At 50.3% G+C, this 21,216-nt stretch overlaps 1 protein-coding gene across 1 annotated transcript; it reads right to left on the bottom strand.

The window, feature by feature from the left end:
- Positions 1 to 1,178: 1,178 nt before the first annotated feature.
- Positions 1,179 to 13,486, bottom strand: ASB12 (ankyrin repeat and SOCS box containing 12). The gene is made up of 3 exons (XM_048482897.1): positions 13,443 to 13,486; positions 5,197 to 6,040; positions 1,179 to 1,648 (listed from the first exon to the last, which is right to left on the bottom strand). The coding sequence occupies exons 2-3, from the start codon at positions 6,017 to 6,019 to the stop codon at positions 1,515 to 1,517; spliced, it is 957 nt and encodes a 318-aa protein (XP_048338854.1). The 5' UTR covers positions 6,020 to 6,040; positions 13,443 to 13,486; the 3' UTR covers positions 1,179 to 1,514.
- Positions 13,487 to 21,216: the final 7,730 nt, after the last annotated feature.

The raw sequence follows: 21,216 nt of genomic DNA, 5'->3' as shown, positions 1-21,216 counted from the left end.
ACACTCAGCCATGTTGGCAAACAACTGAGGTGAGGGAAAGCTGGAGCCCCTCCTTGCCAGTGCCCTTCAGCACTTGGTTAAGTCAGTGTTTTGCAGCTGTTGTGGGAACCCAGTCTTCACTTGCAGCAAAAACACATAGGCCCCAAAACTGCACCCGAGGGGCTCAGTTCTCACACCTGCCGCTGCTGCAGCACAACAGCGTCATGCTCAACCCCCCCCCCGCCCCCCCATGGTGTGAAACACTGCTTTCGAAACATGCTCCATGAGCATGTTTTTTGGAAAGCATTGTCTTCCTGCTGGCGCCATGCGAAGTGCACTGGCGTGAGGGCAGCTTTCAATTTACCTTGTCTTCCCTCCGAGGCTTCGGGGAGAGAAGGAACACGCCCACACTGCCCTCCGACCCCCATGGCTGAGAGGGCAACGTGGGCATGCCACGTCCTCCCCCTGGAGCCTCGGAGGAATGACAAGGTAAACAAAAGACGCAGACCGTAGGCGGCTCCATGCAGACCCACCTCTGTGGTTCGCTGCAGCTTTGGGGCTGCGCGCACAAGACCGTGCAAATGGTCCTGCGGCTCCACCAGCATTAATTATGCATGTGGACAGCCGCTTCTGCTGCCGTGCAGAAACGGCCATGTGTAGTTTGGCCCTTGCATACTTTGCAATACAAGAGAGTATCAGCAGCTCAGTTAATTCAGTGTGGTGTGATGTGGTGCACTGGTTGGGCTAGGATCAGGGAGACATATGTTCAAATCTTCACTCACTCATGAAGGTCACGGGATGACCCTGGGGCCTAGTCATTCACTCTCAGTCTAACCTTCTTCACAGGATTGTCGTTAGTAGCAGAGCAGAACCATTAACTCCTTGGAGGAAGGAGGAATGGACTGGATGTAAATTACTAATGGATCTTGAATGTATTTAATTATGTATTTACTTCATTTATAGCATGCTTACACCATCCTCCTCCCTTCTGCTTTATTCTCACAACCACCCCGTGAGGTAGGCTAGGTTGAGAATGTGTGATGAACCCAAGGTCACCCAGCACACTTCCATGGCAGGCTGAGGAGTCATACCTGGGTCTCCCAGGTTCTAGTCCAGTGGTGGCGAACCTTTGGGCCATGCTGCCAGGGGCTGATGGGAATTGTAGTCCATAACATCTGGAGTGCCAAAGGTTCGCCACCACAGTTCTAGTCTAACACTCCAACCGCTACATCACACTCCTACTTTGAACACTTAAAACATATTGGTGCATCACAGAAATTCTAATAATATTTTTGAAACATTCACTCCAAACTGGAGATTACTGGGACTGTCTGGCCATCTCTGGGTCCCCTTCTCCATTAAAAAGAATCAGATTTTCTGGATTGGGCTTCTTAGATAAGCAACACATACTCTCTAAAGCTGTTCTACACAAAACTACCAAACCACACAGACTGCTATTCGTAGAAGTCTTTTTCTCTTTTTCTCATCCAGTTACATCAGCTTGTAACCGTGGGACTTCCAGAGGCCACCTTCGGCTAGGATTGGTGTTTGAGGTAGTTCAGCAATACAGGCGGGATGTCCAGCTGATCGATGACATGTGGCCGGTGGGCCAGTTTGAGGAACTTCCTGATAGCCAGCCTGCACTGAGACATCAAGGGCTTGGGGTGAGCTGTACAGAGGGGGGGACAAAAAGGGGACAGGAGACTCCTAAGACTGCTGAGCTTCCAAACTGCATCTGGGCTCAAGAACAGACATGTAATTGTAAGCAGAGAGAAAAAATGGACAGAATTTGGCAGTGCTGACCTAGAGAATCTACCTGGAAATCACTTTTTTGTCCAAATCACAGATATGCCCAAAGGAGAGCTTGCTGGATATAACAGACTTGCCCTGAAGGGCTGGTGTGAAGCAGGCCTGCTTAAAGAGGCCTGGGTGACACTGAAAGTAAGGCCAAGAACGTAGGTAAGGGGGGGGGTTCTTGGGTTCAGACCCCCCCCCCCACTGCATGTCCGAAGTTCTGCCCCCCCCCCCCCGGTTTGTGGGTTTTTGTATTTTTAAAGGTTTTTTCGGTTTTTGGCCAGCAGGGGGCGCAGTTTTTAGGCTAGTGGTACCAAAATTTCAGACTCCTGATGATACCAGCCAGGTTTGGTGAAGTTTGGTTCAGGGGGTCCAAAGTTATGGACCCCCAAAAGGGGTGCCCCATCCCCCATTGTTTCCAATGGGAGCTAATAGTAGATAGGTCTACCCATTTGAGGGTCCATATCTTCGGACCCCCTGAATCAAACTCCACTAAACCTAGGTGGTATCATAAGGATAGTCTGCTGCTGATACCACCCTGGTTTGGTGAAGTTTGGTCCAGTGGGTACAAAGTTATGGACTCCCAAAGCGGGTGCCTCCATCCCCCATTGTTTCCAATGGAAGCTAATAGTAGATGGGTCTACCCATTTGAGGGTCCATATCTTTGGACCCCCTGAATCAAACTTCATTAAATCTAGGTGGTAGCCTCGGGATAGTCTGCTGCTGATACCACCCCAGTTTGGTGAAGTTTGGTCCAGGGGGTACAAAGTTATAGACTCCCAAAGCGGGTGCCTCCATCCCCCATTGTTTCCAATGGAAGCTAATAGGAGACGGGGGCTAAACATTTGAGAGTCCATAATTTTGGACCCCCTGAACCAAACTTCACCAAACCTGGGTGGTATCATCAGGAGAGTCTCCCAAAGATACCCTGAAAGTTTGGTGCTTCTAGCTTAACAATTGTACCCCTGACAGCAGGCACCCCCCAAATTTTCCCAGATTCTCTTTTTAAATCCACCCCCTTCAGCATGGATTTAAAGGGAGAATCTGAGGTCCCCAGTTCAAACATGGAAAGTGATGTTGTTTCAGGGTGGGGGATAATCCACCCCAAAACAGCATCACTTTCAATATTGTTTTATCAGGGGACCTCAGATTCTCCCTTTAAGGTGGATTTAAAAGGAGTATCTGGGCTCCCTAATATATACACCATTGAAAGTGATGCTGTTTGGGGGTGGATTCCAGCATCACAGCAGTCGCCCATGCGGGGGGGGGGGGGGGGTGCGCGCGCGCAAACCTCACATTTTTCCCCGAGCTCCATTTTCCCTATCTACGCCTCTGCCTGGAGGGGAGAGAGAAGGGACTGCCGGCTGCCAGCTGGAAGCCCAGTCGGTGGGGGTGGCAGGGTGGGCAGGTCACGGGAGTCTGCCATCCCTTGCCTCAGAGAGCTGCTTTTATATGCACTTAGACTGGTGGTGGGGTTTGGGGAGGCATGGCTACGCCCCCACAGGCAGGTGGGGGCAAGGCCTCACCCCCGAACCCCCCCCCCCATTAAAAAAATCTATACCTACGTCACTGAGTAAGGCAGCAGGCCCTAATTTAAATAAAAGCAAGATGATTGGTTGATGGAAGGCACTGTTGCCAGCCAATGTAAGGGGGCACTAAAACACTGCTAGAAAACAGAAAGACAGAGAGAGCCTGTCAGACAGTTCTTCATTGGGAGTTCTGAAGAGAGCAGCTGGTGTCCAGTTGAGAGCAGAGTCTGTGGAGGGAGGTCTCCCCACTCCGTCTCTGGGGAAAAGGGATTCTGGTCCAGCTCAGCTGGCAGGATTCTGGTGGCTCTCCTCAAGTGAAGGAAGCTTGTGAGGGGAAGGAAGGCACTGGCTTTTTGGTGCAGAGCGAAGCGCTGGCCAGAGGCTTGTCGGTAGACACTGACCAGACCCAGGAGTCTGTCCAGCCCCTGTACAACACCAGTCTGGGAAGCCCCCAAACCTCTAGGCAGAGAGGGTTTGGTGTGTGTGAGTGAGGGAGGCTGTGTAATGCCTGAAACTCACAGGGCCAGGACTGAGGGTGTGTGAAACAGTGGGTAGCGGAAGAAATGAGGTCAAGGGTGTGTCTGTGAGGAAAAGTAAAGTATATTAAAGCCAAGTTGTTTCTGAGGCCCCTTCCGCACACGCAAAATAATGCGTTTTCAAACCACTTTCACAACTGTTTGCAAGTGGATTTTGCCATTCCGCACAGCTTCAAAGAGCACTGAAAGCAGTTTGAAAGTGCATTATTCTGCATGTGCGGAAGGAGCCTATGAGACACCTGCGTGTGTTAGATCTGAGAAACCTAAGTTATATCTGAAGCTCTGTAACTTTTAAGTGAAAAGAACCTCTCTGAAACCATCAAGCGTTAGTCCCTCTCTGAGCCAGTTTAAGAAGCCTCTCTTTTGTTTTTAAAATAAATTTCATTCGTTGTGTTCAAGCTACCATTTGAGCCAGCCTGCGTGTGTGTGTGTAAGAGTGGGGAAGTGCCTGTCTGTGAGACTAGAATCCCAACCAGGTCGAGTTCCCTCCATTTTCATTTAGGGGCTCTGAAGTTTATTCCCCTCAGTCAAAGAGTGAATGTGAGGTGGGATCTTTTATATATTTGGCAGCCAGCAGCAGTTTTGGGATTCCTAGTTCCTTCTCTTTTATGGTGGCAGCAGAGTAAAAAGAAGATCCCTGAACACTAGCCTGGGATATTGCGGGTGGCAAAGGAAATCCCACTGGTCAGTTTAGTGGGAACCTTGATTGCAGGCCACCCATCCTGTTACAATTGGTAGCTAGCGGTGGGATAATATCTCTCTCCCTAGCCCAGAACGTAAGACTCCATTACAATTGGTGGTAGAAGTGGGATCATATCTCTCCCTCGCCCTTGAATATAAGTGTCCCCGTTACACTGGACACCATCTGTCAATGACCCCCCCACCCGTCCCCCCCAATTTGGAGTTGGTAGAGTTGCCAACTGGGTTAGGAAGTTCCTGGAGATTTGGAGGTGAAGCCTGGGGAGGGCAAGGCTTGGGGAGAAGAGGAATGCCAGTGCAGTATGCAACACCATGGAGAGCTCTCTCTGAAGCAGCCATGTTCTCCAAGGGTATCTGCAGTCTGCAGATCAGTTGTGATTCCAGGAGATCACCAGGACCCACCTGAATGCTGGCAACCCTAGGGATTGGCCATGGGTTTTTTTAAACACACCAAACCTTAAAAACAATAAAATCTTCTCTTGCACCATTACCCTGCCCTCCTTTCCCGAGTTAGATTCAAATCGAGTAGCAAATTAAATACCAACACGATTTCCAGGTTATAAGCTTTCAAGAACCAACAAGCCCTGGTTCCTGTGAATCCTGGTTCCTCTTCTATTGCAGACACACAGGGCTGCCCACCCAAACCAAAAAGAAGTTACCTCTTTCCCTGGCCAGAAGATCGACCACTTCAGAATTTGTAGAGATCTTATCAAGTGTGACATCTGGTAAGTACACGTTGGCTCCAAAATCTATCAGGAGTTTGACAAATTCAGCCCCGCAGCCATGCCTCAAGCAGGTTTCCAGCAGCGTGGCTGGCTTCTTGATTCGAGCAAGCATTTTCCAGTCGGTGCAGTTGTAGTCTGGGTTGGCCCCGTAGAGCAGAAGTATTTTGAAGCACTCCAAGTGTCTGTAGACTGCCGACAGGTACAATGGGCCGGAGCAGGAAGCCGAGTTGGCCGCCCAATCTGGGACTCTGGCTTTGACATTGATGTCCGCCCCGTGCTTCAAGAGTTCCTGAAGGATGTCAGCATCTCCGTCTCTCGCAGCCGTCAGCAGAGGGGTGCAGTTGTTGTGGATGCTCCCACAGGGGTTAGCTCCTGCCTCCAAGAGGGCCCTCACACAGTCAAGGTGGCCGCTGCTGACCGCTGTGAACAGTGGAGTCTGGGCCTTCACGTCCAGGCTATCCACTTCAGCCCCGTGGGCCAGGAGAACCTTGAGACATCTCACGTGGCCCTTGCAGGCTGCCAGACGTAGCGGTGTCCCAGGCACTCCCCACCCGCTCCGACTGTTGATAAATCTCTTGTATCCCGCTTGGCACAGCAGCTGGTCCAGAAGCTGGTAGTTATCTTGGGACACGGCCAGATTCAGCTCCTGTCTTTCTCCATCCCCTTCTTGATCTTCCTTAGGCTGGAGCATCGAAAAAATCTTGGTGATATCCAGCAGGCTCATCTTGAGTGGTCTCTTGAGGATGACTTTCATCATGACCTGGGTGATGCTCGAGAGCTACGAGGCAAGAAGGAGAATAAGGAATAGAGTCCAGATCTGAAGATCATGCCAAACTTTCCCTGAGCTGAAACCCAATCAGATGGGAGTCCTCCTGGCTGACAGATGCAGGCATCAGAGGGGGTGGCCACAATGCTGGGTCCTGAGATTTTTTACTTCATTTCTTTATTTTACTTCACTTACATCCTGCCTTTCTCCCCAGTGGGGACCCAAGGTGGCTTCCATAATTCTCCTCTTCTCCCTTCTTTCCTCACCACAACAAATCAGTGAGACAGGTTAAGCTGAGTGTGTGGTTGGCCCAAGATCATCCAACAAGACTCCATGGCACAGTGGGAATTAGAACCTGGTTCTCCTAAATCCTCGTCTGGTGCTCTAACCATTACATCATCCCATAATTAGATTATGGGTGGACTTCTACATTTACCCTCTTTGGTACTGGCTAAGACTAAACTACATACTGGGACCCTGTGATCTTCCAGTATGTACTTCAACTCTAATCTTCAAAACAGCAGGGGTTAGAACCCTGATTTCACCTCCCCTCTTCTCAAACAGAAATGTCTTTGGACTCACAGTATGTTCACGCATCGAGTGCAGAGAAATCAAAGAATTCACATGCAGGAATACTGTGATGAATTAAAATAAGTGCACAGTTTAGGTCCCAGGCATGATGGGGAAGAGATGTGTTTTGTTAACTCAACAAGTGACAAGAAGCAGATGCTCCACAATTCCTCCACCTGGCCCCTGCACACCTGGGAACTGAGTTCTGGGCATGGAACTCATGAAGCCTGTCCGATCTGGGCTGGGGAAGACATGAGGAAAAGGTACAGTGAGCCCCTGAGGAGGATGCTTTATTTGCAACAGAACAGCCGATGCCTTTTCACGCACATACGTGTGCATACACAGAACGCGGATGTACAACATCCTGTTAAAAGCAACCTTTGCCTGCCCGCTGCTTCTGAAGAGAGCTCTGCGCTTCTCCACGCATTCATACGTGATACCAACATGAAGACCACCAGACGTAAAGTTCTGGGAAATGGGAGCATCGAAGCTGTCTCGGTTGCACCACGGTAAGGTTGCTACTGAAGACTCTACACACAATTTTTAAAAACTCCCTTCATATGCAAAATGAGACTAGAACATTTCTTCCCAACAACTAGTTCCTTAAGCGTGGCAAAGTATTTTGGCTGGAGCAATATTCAGTCATGTGTCCCCATGACCGGAGCGAGGGGGAATGGTGCCTGTGGTATGCATGCGCCCCGCCCCCCAACACCGGTTTGCGCCCAGTGTGTCGCGCCCCCCCCGCCCCCATGGCATTGCACCACTGTGTGTCCCCCTCCACCCCTCACTGCAGTCCGAAGAGGAACAACCAGGCACAGGTGATTGCCACAAACACACCTAAGACATACTTGGTGCCTGGAGCTATTTTCTCCCGAGATAAAACCCAACACAGATGAAAACAGGGACACTTTTGTGTCCCTGGAAGACACACGCACATTTTTCAGAATGTGGTCTGACCCCACTCCCAACCATTACACTTCCCAAAGTTTTCTCTTCTTTTGCCTTGATCCACCCAAGTGAGTAGATGGTTATGCTCTCAAACTGTGTAGCTTGCCGGGGATCCATGAATGAATTGTCTTGTATCAAAGCAGATAAAAACTGATTAAACAAAAGAACAAACCCTGATTTTAGGGAAAAATATATCTAAAAACTATTTTACATTATAGTCCAAAGGTTATTCATCATGAAATAAGGATTGATTTTTAATTATGTCGTGCAAGACTGGGAAATGCAGTGTTTATGTTTTTTGGCAAATGAATTCCATTAATCCGTTCACAATGTCACACTCTTCCAGAGGTTTCTATAAGATCATTTTGGGCAATTTTTCCATCTGGAAGATATGCTTGGTTTTGCAGTTCTCAAAACTGTGAATTTGTGTCTGCAGAGATAATATACTTTTTCTTCACAATAAAAATGTTATAAAAGAAACATACAGAGTTGAGGAAAAGACCTGAATCCAATTGTTCCTTTGCAAATCTATGGACACAGAATCAACCCCTTATCTCTTAACTGCTAAGTTTCAAGAAGTTCAATGAATAGAAGACTGTCTGGAGTTGAGTAGACCTGCACAGGGAGCTAAGTGTGAGGAGGCATGCAGTAAAAATGAAAGTGAAACTTTTTGAGCAGAATATTCCACAAGTCTTTGGATTTCTGTGTGTATAGCCAAGATTTATCATATTCCCCACCTGGAGGAGAACATCAACAATAGTAGCAGGCCATAAAAATTAACAAGTTTGGAAATATTTTAATGAAGTTTCTGCCTAAAAATGAAACCTTTGTATAGTTGTAAATATTAAGATTATGCCACTAAGAATGTGTCTTTATATAAAAAACAATGATTTAAATCAAGTCATTGACTAGTGATTTAAATTGTGGTTTAAATCAATTTGATTTAAATCAAATCCACCCTGCCTTGTGTATTCTCAACCTTTAAAAGCTAAAATGGAGGGGGGGGGGGGGCTTGAGCTGAAGACGCGCTGCTGCAGGACGCAGCTGGATCATTCCCCCCTAGATAAGGCTACTCATCGTGCCTCTGCATGAGTCTCTGTGGAATGTAGCGTTGCTGCCTTCTAATTAGAGTTACTCCCTGATCTGTGATTCATGCAGAATCAGGTGGAAGGAGAAGAATAATCGGACAGGCTCTTATTTTTAAATTCCTCCCAAAAGCCAACCTTTTCATGTGTTGAAACAGCAGAAGTTTGGAGAAAACCGCATTACATTAGAAAGACAGCTGGCCCATAGAGGAGCAGCTACGTCTCAGTGGTCTATTCAGTGGTCGATCATCTGCTGGGCAGAAGGTCTCACATTCAGTGGGTCCCCAGCAACTAAGGTTGTAAGTGATGTGAAAGATCTCGGCCTGTGACCCTGGAGAGCCACTGCCAGTCTGAGTGGCTAGTGCTGGCTTAGATGGTCCCATGGTTTGATTCAATACTGCTCGTGATCCCTGGCCCTGCGAGGATGCGGCTGGCCTCGACCCGGGCCAGGGCCTTTACGGCTCTGGCCCCTGCCTGGTGGAATGCTCTACCTCCAGCTGTCCGGGCCCTGTGGGACCTTGGTGAATTCTGCAGGGCCTGTAAGACGGAGCTGTTCCACCGGGCTTTTGGAGGGGCCGGCCGCGGTTCTATTGCCCCCCATTGAAACCGGGACTAAGCTGCCTTTTCCATTCTGGGCCCGATTCCATCCTGGGCCCTGCCTCTCCTCCCTTCTCCTTTGGCCTCTAGACCGGGCGCCTGTGTGTGTGTTTTTACACAACCTTTGTTGTTTAATCTGTATTTATTGTTTTAATTGCTGCTGAATTTTAATGAGTTAGATTTTATGTTATATTGATTTACTGTTCTGGAAACAGTTATGTTGTGAGCCGCCTCGAGGCCTTCGGGGATGAGGCGGCCTATACATTTTTTTATTATAATTATAATTATAATAATTATTTTATTATAATAATTTTTATTATTTTTATAATTATAATTATAATAATAATAATAATAACAATAACAATAACAACAACAACAATAACAATAACAACAACAACAACAACAACAACAACAACAACAACAACAACAACAACAACAACAATAATAATAATAATAATAATAATAATAATAATAATAATAATAATAATAATAATAATAATAATAATAATAATAATAATAATAATAAAGGTAGATTCTTGGGTTGGGAGCGCGGTGTAATGGTTAGAGTGCTGGACTACGACTGGGGAGATTCAGCTTCAAAACTGCATTTCGTTAGGAAGCTCGCAGGGTGACGTCGGGAAGCTGTTCAATCTCATGGAGTTGTTATGAAGAGTACACGGGGCAGGGAGAATCGAGTACCTGAGTTCCCTCAAAAGAGGGCAGGATAAAAAAAGAACAAGACGGGCAAACGAAAGATAGAGAGAGGTTCCTTCCACCCCACTTAGCTAAGATATGGAGAGAAGGACAAACGGATATATTCCTGGCAGCAAGAGGCACTTAGAAGAGGAAAACTATGCAAGGCCATTTCTGATCTTCCCTGGGAAGGAATGTCAAGCCCCACTTGCCAGGCTATGAAATGCCAGAAGCTGGGGGGAACAGTAAGAAAAGACCCTGCAACACATTCCATCTCCAAAACACCCCAAGATTTCTGCCAACTCCACAGCCCCTCCCCCCAACCCTCCTCCAAAAGAGGCCGCCGGCCCCTCCGGCAAGTCCCGGTGATGATGAAGGGAGGCCTTTTGCAAGCACAAGGAAAGCTCCTTCAGCCTTGAATACAAATACTGCGACATTTCACGCAAATTATTTGGAAATAAGAGATTTGGAAATACCAAAGGGGAGGAGATGCAAAGAAGACAGTTGAGTGTTGACAAACCCCAGGCAGCAGAGGCGTGAGGGATGTGTGGATGGTGCCCGGGGCAATACCTGCACTGGGTGCCCCCCTGCCCCCGGTAGCCTGTTGTGGGCTGTGAGGCACCTGGCGGCAACCCAGCCAGGCTGTTCCCTTGGCTGGCACCACTGGGCGAAGAAGCAGCCTGGCTGGGCCGCCAGCAGGTGCCCCTCAGCCCGTGGCAGGCTCCCACGAGCAAGGTAAGTGGGGTGCGGGGGGAGGGCAATTCTCCACCCCCCATGTGACCAGCTGGCGTGCACCCAGGGACATGTGACCCCTCCTGTCCTCGTATGCGCTCTGCCTCTGTCAGGCGGATGTCTCCAGGAATTACAAGCAATCTCCAGATGACAGGAAGTACCCTTCTCCTGAGGGGCAGTTGCCAACCTCCTGGTGGGGTCTGGCAACATTGCAGATGATCTCCAGACTGCAGAGATCGATTCCCTCGGATGCTGAGTTCCCTTCTCTTCCTGCCCCGAACCCACCTTCCCAGGCTCCATCAGAAGAAGGGGTTCCCGCATGCTTCATGGACTACATTGGCACTTATGAACAGCTGCAAGGAGAATAGTTGCATTCCACAGGAAAACTGAAAGACATCTGAACCCAGAACTCTGGGAAGACAAGAGTCAGAGGGTCCGCGACAATGGCCAACCGAACAAGTCTTGTAAATCGACAGTCAAGAGTTTGATGAGAAATGGGAACTGCATTTCTTATTTGAGGCTGAATTGATTATGCAAGAATAATAATAGTAAGAATATTAACTTGTTATTGACTAAGATATAAGTAACTGCTTACTAGATAATTATTGCTCTTTTGGAATGAAATGGTAGAAGGTAATGAGTTTTAAAACTATGTAACGTCCTTTCTGAATACACACACACAGTTTATGGGTACACATTTTCCACTTCTTTTTCTATATTTTCCTTTCTGTTGTTGAATTATAGTTAAGAAAATTAATTTTAAAATAGAAATATTATAAAAAGAAAAAAGTCAAGGGGATCCCTTTACACTTTGGAGGTTTCATTTCCTTTGAACGTCCTCAGAAGACGGCTGGGGCTGCTTTTACCCCTGCTGGAGACGGTGTCTTACGTATGTGTGAGTATCACGTCCAAAAAGCCACAATTTCATAGCCTTCTGCCTCTTTTGTGACTGGTTCTGGTGGATTTTCTGGGGGGCTGTGTGGCCGTGGTCTGGTGGATCTTGTTCCTAACGTTTCGCCTGCATCTGTGACTGGCATCTTCAGAGGTGTATCACTCTGTGTCCAGACTTCTGTGACTGTCTGTAGAGGCGGAAAACTCACAGGTGAGGAAGGAGTTTATTTATTGGATTTAGGATACCGCCCGAACCCCGAGTTGTGAGTGTGGCTTTTCTCCATGCTCGGGGGGCCTCCACCCGTCCACCATGAAAAATATAATTCTGAAAAGCAACCAAAAGGGCAAGGGAGAAGAAGGTCCTGCGAGCCGAGGCTGGCTGGGCAGACACAGAATGGTTAAGGTCAGTCGGGTGAGGCAGAGGGGAGAAATGGCCAAGGGTTTTGCAAAACCCTGGAAGAGGAAGTTTGAGGATGTGAGGAGCAGGAGGAGGAACTTTTCCTTCCATCCGGGAAGCCTGAGAAGGCCCCCTTCGTATGCGTGTGCGCGTGGGTGAGCCATCACAGTGGAGTGGTTTGAATGGTAGGCTAGGACTGAGGTGAAGCAAGCCTTTATTGGCATAGACAACAGTACAACAGTAATAAAAACAGATTAAAAAGCATATACAATACAGGTCGAAGGAAATCTACTGGCGTTTAGTAATTTCCAGGAGAAAGTCTGCCACTGTCGTACAGAGAGAAGGATCAGGGTTGTCCAACAAGTAGTGTAATCTAATTAAATCGGGGAGCTCTGGTAAATGTAAAGGGGTAAGATTCACATACTTGGATCTGATTTCCTTGAATCTGAGACAGTGTCGTAATTGGTGGGCCAGAGATTCAACTGAGCCGTCGTTACGTGGGCACAATCTTTTAGCCTTTTCTTGCTTATTAAATCTGCCATGTACCAAGGCAGAAGGCATAACATTAAACCTGGCAAGCATTATGGCTCTCCTTTGAACAGGGTTTATTAAGCAATACAGGTAGTGTGCCAAGTGGCTAGGCTAGGACTGGAAGACCTGGGCTTGAATTCTCACTTTGCCATAGAAGCTTGTTAGTCACCTTGGGCCAATGACTCTTTCACCCTAATGTACTTCACAGCTATTGTTGTGAAGATAAAATAGTGGAGGAGGAGCCAGGGGGAGGTGCTCTGAATTCGGGGAGTTTGTGCCCACCTGCCAGGTGAGCGCACCGCTTCAGGCATCCACAGACACCTCTGCAGCGAGACGCCTGTGAGGTTCAGGGCCCCCAGCGAGCTCTTTTGCTCGCCCGAGGCTCCCTTCGTGTGGAGGAGAAGGGTTCACCCGGACGGACGTGTCAGCGCGTGTTTCGGGCGGCTCGCGCTACAGCCCCGCAGGCACGCAAATCCCACAGGCGGCGCTCTCGCGTCACGTGTGAAAGCCACAGACGTCGCGGGGAAAGCCTCGCACATCCACAGACACTTCCTAAGCGGGCCGCACGACCCGTCTCCCCAAACACGAGAGCGGCGCGTGCACGTGCGCACGGCCTGAAACGACTGCATCGGCCCAGCGCCGACACGCGGGTTTTCGCCGTTCTTGTCGGCGGACCCCTCCTCCCCCCCACCCCCGCACACGCCCTCCAGGCCTGGCAGCCGGGCTGGACACGCAAGATGGTAGAGTCCAGAGAGGACTGTGCCATTACAGTTTCGACTTTCAGACAACCGCTCCTGGCGAGTCCAGACAGCAGCCCTCCGGGGCGCCCTCTCCCCCCCCCCCGCCCCCCGGCCCTGGCGCCGCGCAGTCCGAAGCGAGGCTTCCCGGGGCGACATGGATTGCCCGTCCGGCACGTGTGAAGCGGGCCGGGGCGAGGGCGAGGGCGAGGGCGCGCGAGGACGGTACTCACGGGCGGGTCGGCCGGGCGGGTCGCCGAGTGGCCGGGGAGCGGAGGAGGGCCAGGGCCGGGCGCCGAGCGACGTGGCCGGCGGGCTCTGTGACACGGGGCTGCGGGCAGGCAGGGGCCGTCGGGGGAGCGGGCGGAGAGGCGCCGGGACAGCTGCTGCGGACGCCTAATTTTAGCCCGGGCGCCGCTGCCCTTCTCGGCCGGAGGGGGAGGGGGCGCCGGCCTTGGTGCAGGCTGCTCCTGGGGGTGGGGGGACAGCCGCTCCCCCCCCCCCTCGGCATCTGAAGGAACCCCCCAGCCCAGAGGTGGCAGGGAAAACAAGGGGACAGGAAGGCAAGAGCGTCTCTGCTCGTGCACAGAGCGCCTCTGTCTCGTCCCGGCCTGGGTTGACTGGGCCCCGCTGCCATGCCCGTGCAGAACCCGCGTGCGCTGCCAGCCCTGGCGACTGTACCCAGGACCATTGTTGATAACGGAAGTTGGCACATCATGCATGCTCATTGGCGCATCTGCACATTTGCAAACGGGGGTCGCGGGTCGAGTGCCGCCGCCAGAGCTGTCCTGCTGCCTCCTCGGGAGACGTCAGACAGCAGCCAGTGGAAGTGGCCCTCACGTTTTCCATCCGGGGATGATACAGCCACTGTGTCCAGCCAGGCAGGGGCCGCATGTGCGAACTTGGCCTCTGGTATTGCAGAACCCCAAACATTTGGGCAAGGTGGTCGTTTTCCAGAGATCTGAAGGCAGACTGAAGGAGTACCCGGTGGGTGGGTGTGAATTTCTTTCCCCCTTTTCGCTTCTTGGTCGAGCAGTTTGGCGGAGGGGGGGAGGGAAGAGGAGGACAGAAGAGCGCATGATTCGCACCAGTCTCTGGCCTGAGCTGGGTTTCTTATTAGGCTGGGGCAGAGAATGCTCCTGGCTCGCAGCGCCACTTTGAGGCATAAAAGATGGAAGCACGTTTCTGCCTGCAAGAATATAACTCTTCCGTGTATTCTTTCCACCTTTCCTTGATACTAGGATGGTCAATTAGTTCCTTTCTGTTCTTCTCTTTGATGTTTCCTTTATGGGCCATGAAAGGTTTTCATGTCTTCTTGATCTGCGAGAAGGGGCCCCTTCTGTGGCCTTTCGGAAAGTCTTCTTCCAGTTGCTTGCAACGTTCATTCCAGTCCGCTTCTTTGTCTTTCCTTGCTGCTCGCTGAAAATCAGCATTCAGCTTCTGCACTTCATCTTTGTGGTCAGCTGCTTTTTCTGCTCTTCTATGGTTTGCAATTTTGTTGGTTTGTTCTGACAACCAGTAGCGTTGTTTTTCTGGCTTCTTGAATGTGACATGCTTGTGCGTTGCTTCCATGATTGTTTGCTGAATTGTTTGCTGCATAATATTATATTATAATATGTACTTAATATAACAAGAGGTAGAGTTCCCTTTTCTTTGATGTAATTATGTCTGTTTTTTGCTATTTCTTTTATTTTTTCTTCTTGTATGTTTAATAAATGTTGAAAAACAACAATTATTTTTTTAAAAACCCTGCAAAGAAGGACACTCCACCCCCCCCCCACCCCTCCGAGGCAGCACATTTCACTATCGGACAGCCTTGACCGTCAAGAGGTTCTTCCTAATGTTCAGGTGGAATCTCTGTTCCTCCACCTTGAACCCATTAGTCCTTGTCCTCATCTCTGGAGCAGCAGAAAACAACCATATGAGCAAAGACCAATTTCGGCCTACTGCCTTTCTTCTAGGTGCAAAAGTGGGTGCTTCCTGTTCTCACAGTTCTTTTTCTCTGTCCCATGGAAGCGAGTAGAGCAAATGGCAGGGCTAGCCATTGGGAAAGTCCCAAAGGGGAGAGAAACATGCCCTCATCCCAGAAATTTTCGACAACGGAGTCTTTGGAATGGGAAGAATAAGGTTTCCCACCCTAAGTGCAGCTGCTTGTCTGTGCTCCGTAAAAGGGATGGAAACTTAACTGTGCAGAAAAGGGGGCTACCATCAGAGCCACGGGTGTCTGTCTGGGGGTGGGGGTGGAGGATAGCATCCTCCTCCTTTGCTTGGGAGGTTCTGGAATCCAGGAGCTCCGAGCAGCTGTTGGCTGGGCTTGACTGGCCCTCAGTTTTGCATGAAAGATGTACGGGCCTGAGCAGAACGAGAAACCACAACCAGCCATTACAGGAATGTCAGGGAAATCCTAAGCAGAGGTCCGCCCTGAGAACTCCATTGACTCCCATGGACTTAGGAGGACATCACTCTCTCCAGGAGCCTTGGAAGGCCTGAACTCCCGGTTCAGGCACAGATAATGTATCTATGAATAAAACCAACCATTGAAAACAAGGTGGTAAACCCCAAAACTACTTGCAGCAGTTCAGACTTGAAGAAAAACAAACCTGGCTTTCAGATTGCTTAATTTTGGCTGCAACTCACTAAAATAATACTCTTTGGGGGACCCTTTCCACCAGTGGCAAGGAAGGAGAGATCTTTTGTGGCTGCTCCGATCTAATCCCATGCACTGCATGGCCACGTTCCACCTGTTGTGTGCCTCCAAGACCACACAGTTAGGGACACCTTGTTTGATAGGCATAATCGGTGAAAAATCCGCGGTGCCTCACTGCCATCTTCACTTGAAAGTAAGACCTGTGCCACTAAATGGAACAAGCTTCCATGCTACGTGCACATCGGTTTCTATCCTGCTGCACTCAGGGGCGTAACGAGAAAAACTGGAGCCCTGGGCAAAACCTGATGCCCCCCCCATGGGCGGCGGAAGGAGGTGGAGCTCTCCCGTCCTCCTCCCCTGGTGGCTTGTGACTTCCCCCCTCCCTGCTGGCTGAACTTAGGCGTCCCCCTTACTGGCAAAAGGGCATGAGATGCGAGGGGCGGGGTGGTGGTGGCGGGCAGCGGCCATATCCAGGGGAGAGTGAGGTGTGCGTGCACCCCTGACTGCTAGTCCTGCCACCCCACAAAGATCCATCCGAGGACACAGCGGTGGAGTACAGGCAGCAAAGCTTAGCAGTTCGGCTCGGCTGGGCCCGATCCGTGGATCAGGCCGAGCTAAGCCGGTTCGGAGGCACTTGGAAGTTCTCGGATGCGTTTTGGTGTTTTTCGCATTTCAGCCTGCAGGGGGCATATTTTTAGAGATATTGGCACCAAAATTTCAGGGTATCATTGCTCCAGCACATGAAGCCTGCTGGGTTCCACAAAAAAAACAACAACAAAAAAACACCAGCATTTTTGAAGCTAGTGACACCAAAATTTTAGGGTATCTTCAGGAGACCATCCTGATGACACCCCCCAAGTTTGGTGAAGTTTGGTTCGGGGGGGGCAAAGTTAATGGACTCCCAAAAGGGGTACCCCATCCCCCATTGTTTCCAATGAGAACTAATAGAAGATAGAGGCTGCCCCTTTGAGGGTTCATAACTTTAGCCCCCCTGAACCAAACTTCACCAAACTTGGGGTGTGTGTGTGTGTGTCAGCAGGACAGTCTCCTGAAGATACCCCAAAGGTTCTGTGACTGTGCCTTCAGAAATGTGCACCCCACAGGCTGCACCAGAAATTCCCCATTGACATCAATGGAAAAAAATCAATGCAGAAGTAAGATTCTTGGGCAAATTTCTGGGGGTGCCTGTCAGGGGTGCAATTGTTAAGCTAGTGACACCAAAATTTCAGGGTATCATCAGGAGACTGTCCTGATGACCCCCCAAGTTTGGTGAAGCTTGGTTCAGGGGGACAAAGTTATGGACCCTCAAAGGGGCAGCCCCCATCTCCTTAGCTCCCATTGGAAACAATGGGGGATGGGGCAACCTGTTTTGGGGTCCATAACTTTGGACCCCCTGAATCAAACTGCACCAAACCTGGGAGGCATCATCAGGACAGTCTCCCTATGGTACCCTGGAATTTTGGTGCCGATATCTCTAAAAATGCACCCCCTGCAGGCCAAAATGTGAAAAAACACCAAAAAATAAAAATGCAGGAGCATGCCCTGCAAAATTCCTGAGCCCTGGGCAGCTGCCCACATTGCCCCATGGACATGACGCCACTGGCTGTACTGAGGGCAAAGGAAATTCAGCGAGTCCGAACTGCGATAGCTTCCAGGAATCACCTTGAAGATATTGGGTGAAGCCCAGACAGGACAGCTCACCACAACCCCATCACAATTGCATGTCAAAAACACCTGATGCAACTAAATGCCAAGACCTGGTATGCCTCGCAATATGTCTTCAGGGGGGAGTGGGAGTGCTGACAACCAGTCAGTGGACTTTTGTGTGCTGGGAATGTGCTGTGCTTATTGCTTCACTTTGATAACGGCCACTCTGAGCCAGCTTTTGTGAAATGACCTTCCCTGAGTCTGATGTCTGTGTCTTATCACCGGCTGAAGGGGGGTGCGTTGCTTGAGACAGCTAGAGATGGTGGGAACTACTGCTTAGCAACTGGGCTGTTGGGAGGGGCTGTTATCAGAGTTTTGGGGTATGAATTCAGACTTGAAAAAATCCTCAACATATAACCAACTTCTGATAATGCCTGCCGAAGGCAAGTATAATTGTCAAACGTAGGTTGTTGTAGGTCATTCACCATGCATCCAAACCATTCTTGAGAAGCTCTTGGCGGTCTTCAATTCGTACTTTTTTGGCCTAGTTCTGGGAGCAGGTGATGCTCCTGGGAATGGGGAGCCCATAATGGCTGCGTTATGCTCCGGGAGAATGAGGGACAGATGCCAATTCCATTCAACCTAGTGGTGTACTGCCTATAGGGACATGGGATAACCCATGTCCTCGGGCGCATGCCTTTTGGTCACGTGGGGGGGATCACTGGGCACTGGCAGGGTCCCCACGCCTGGCCTCTCCCACAGCGCAGCAACCTGTCTGGCGCCTGGTGGCTCCCCCTATGCTGGGGCGCCACTCGCTGGAACCCAAGGCCGGGCCCAGCCACGCAGCCAGGAGACCTGTCTTGTGTCCCTGCATAGACAATGAAGCACTTGAAAGTTCACAGGTTTTATTGCTGATGACAGGTGAAAGGCAAAAGCCTGTTCTGAGGCGTTAGCTCATAGAATAGGGTCCCATCCCTCCACAATCTGTTGTATCCATTTCTGCAGATCAGGAGGTTCAACTGCCAATTGCCCCAAGAATGGGAGGGGCTTAGCTGACCAGCCAGAAACCACCTCAAAACACAGGTGTTTTCCTGTGCTACTATGAACGGCGGTATATGAATGTAAGTGGTATACGTGCTGGATGAACAATTGAGCCAATTTTGGTGTGGATGGGATAGTAGAACAAGGAATAAAATGATCCTGTTTGGAAAACAAGTCCACTACCATCCAAATTACAATTTTGCCATGGCTTTCTGGCAAATCCATAGAAATCACTTTCTAGGGACCATCCAGGGCAGGAATAGGCCGCAACAGTCCCTGTGGTTTGCCCGGAAGGTTTTTGACCGGTTTTTGACCGGTTTAGTCGCTTCCGTATATCCAGACTAGACGACCCCCCCCCCCAAAAAAAATTCCATTAAGGTAATTCCGATTATCCCTATGGGTGGGATCTAAGGTTGTATGCTTAAGGCAAGTGGCCCTAATCCGTTCCATAAAAGCAGAGGGGGATTCGTCCTTTTCCTGCATCAACTTGTGGAGGGCTGACAAATTGTTCTGACGGGGAATCCCATTCTCTAACCCCCGGTATGTCGCTAAACGTGCTCGCTGGGCGTTGTCGTTAATGTCCCATTGTGGGTCCGCCTCAGTCGGGATAATATGGGCTACAGTAATTGTGTTGTCCCTCTCTCTATGGGCCAGGAGGGCAGCGTTTGCAGCAGCTGTAGCCGCCCTCATGACTAAAGTGATCTCCTCGTTGGTTAGGAGGACTTGGAGGAGCTGCTGCACTTCCGCCCAAGTGGGGGAGTGGGTGCTAAATATGGAACGGACAAGATTGGTTATAGCTAAAGGGTCAACTGAATAAGAAGCTTGTTGGTTCCTCCAGTTATAGAGATCAGTGGTTTGAAAAGGTACGTATACCTGTAGAGTGCGGGACTCCCCTTCAGGGTTAAGAGCGACCTGGTCCCGTAAGGGGAAAACCCCTGTAGTGTATTGGTCAGGCGGCTTATGCGTGCGTGTTGACCGGCAGGGAGGCGAGGTGGGGGATACCGTGCTCCTACTGCCCCTTTCTCTCCACCGATATCCCCATCCCTGTCACCCTGTAGTTCTAATGCTACTTTATCAATTGCTGCTTGCATTGCCGCGACTGCCACCGCGGCCGCCGCTTCCCTTTCTGCCTGTTCTCGTGCGCGAGCCTGGATGGCGGCAACGGCTTCAGCGGCTTCCCTGGCTCGTCTGAGTTCGTCTGCCCCTTGTAGCAGTAATTCCTGCTCATCTGGCTGGGCAGGATCTGGCTGAGGGGAAGGGGGGGGGTGTTGGTTGTGGCGGAACTGGAGGTATATTAAACCTTGTCAATGAGGGGTAAAGTTCTTCCGGGGGAGATGGGAGGACTGGAGCCGAGCAGCGGCGGGGAGGGCCAGTCCCTGGGGCTGTAGGCGGAGGTCGCTCAACCACCAAAGAAGAACCGTCCGGGATGGTGTAGTAACCTGGGCATAAACTGATTTCCATAAACGTGGCTTTTAAGGCTGCCCCCTGCAGAGGGCGGCCTGAGTTCATGAGTACTTGACATAGGGCTTGGATGGTGGATAGGTCCAGAGTCCCCCCCGGTAGCCAGCGGATGCCACCGTCTAAATAGAAGAGGGGCCACTCTGCCTTGCACCATTCAGCCAATTTTTCCTTTCCCCCCCTTATCTTTACATTTGAGAATTTTCCAATTGTGTAAAACACAGGCAAGAGCTGAGTCCGTCGACTGGGGATCCTCCTTCTCAACCTTTCGCAGTTTGCTAGGCCAAAACATGATGGTATCTGAGAACGGAGGAAAATCCCACGCAGCCCTAACAGCCTGTTTTAGTGTAATCAGGTACCAACACTAACCTGTCTGTTAAAGCAAACTAGCACGGGACCTCAGACGTCTGGGCTTTTGCTAAAAAGGTGGCCTAGGGGTACCCCACACAACACAAAACAGAGCTGAAGCCTTTATTGAGACCACACAAGAAAGACACGGACAGGAACACAGAGCAGACTGCACCTGACTTTTGTTGTTCTGTGGAGGAGGATAGTGGTCCTGAAGCGATGTCCCGGGAGATGTAGAGAGCCGGCGGCAGCTGTCCTGGCCCCGTGACACCAGCTGGCTCTCGGTTTGGTGCAGCCCAAAGGCAGGAACCCCTGAGCCAGGACTCAGTGGGCCCTAAGCCCAAAAGGGGCGAAGGAAGGGGCGTGCTCCCACTAGACCGGGGCTGGGGGAAGAGCCAGAGAACTATATGCAAATCCGAGTCATGGCACCAATTTGCAACCAGTTTGCCTGGATTCCCGTTCAGCCCTTTAAGCCAAAAGGGCAAGGAATCCCTTCTCCCTAAACCAAGAAAGGAGATTCAGACCAATTTGTATAGGAATTCCTTCTTAGCTCTTTAAGCCAAAAGAGCAAGGAATCCAGCTGGCCCAGGGTCTCCCTGGCTGGACTTGCTGATCCACAGGGAGAAGAGCAGCTCTGATCAGCTAGCTTTCTGCCTCCTGGCCCCGCCTGTCCACAGCATGGTGAGAGGCAAGAAGTCAAAGGCATAGGTATGGGATGCTCTGGCCACCAAGGGACACTGTCTCACCTGAGAGGTGGGCAAGAGACCCAGGGAGACCCCCTTTGACCTGGAGTCAAAAGGGGAACTATCAACAACTGAATTCGGACGACAGTCAACAACTGAAGCTCAAAGAAACAACAAATCGCC

This window comes from Sphaerodactylus townsendi, unplaced genomic scaffold (genome assembly GCF_021028975.2).
Source record: "Sphaerodactylus townsendi isolate TG3544 unplaced genomic scaffold, MPM_Stown_v2.3 scaffold_26, whole genome shotgun sequence".
Lineage (NCBI taxonomy): Eukaryota > Metazoa > Chordata > Lepidosauria > Squamata > Sphaerodactylidae > Sphaerodactylus > Sphaerodactylus townsendi.
This window is presented reverse-complemented; position numbering and strand designations above follow the sequence as displayed.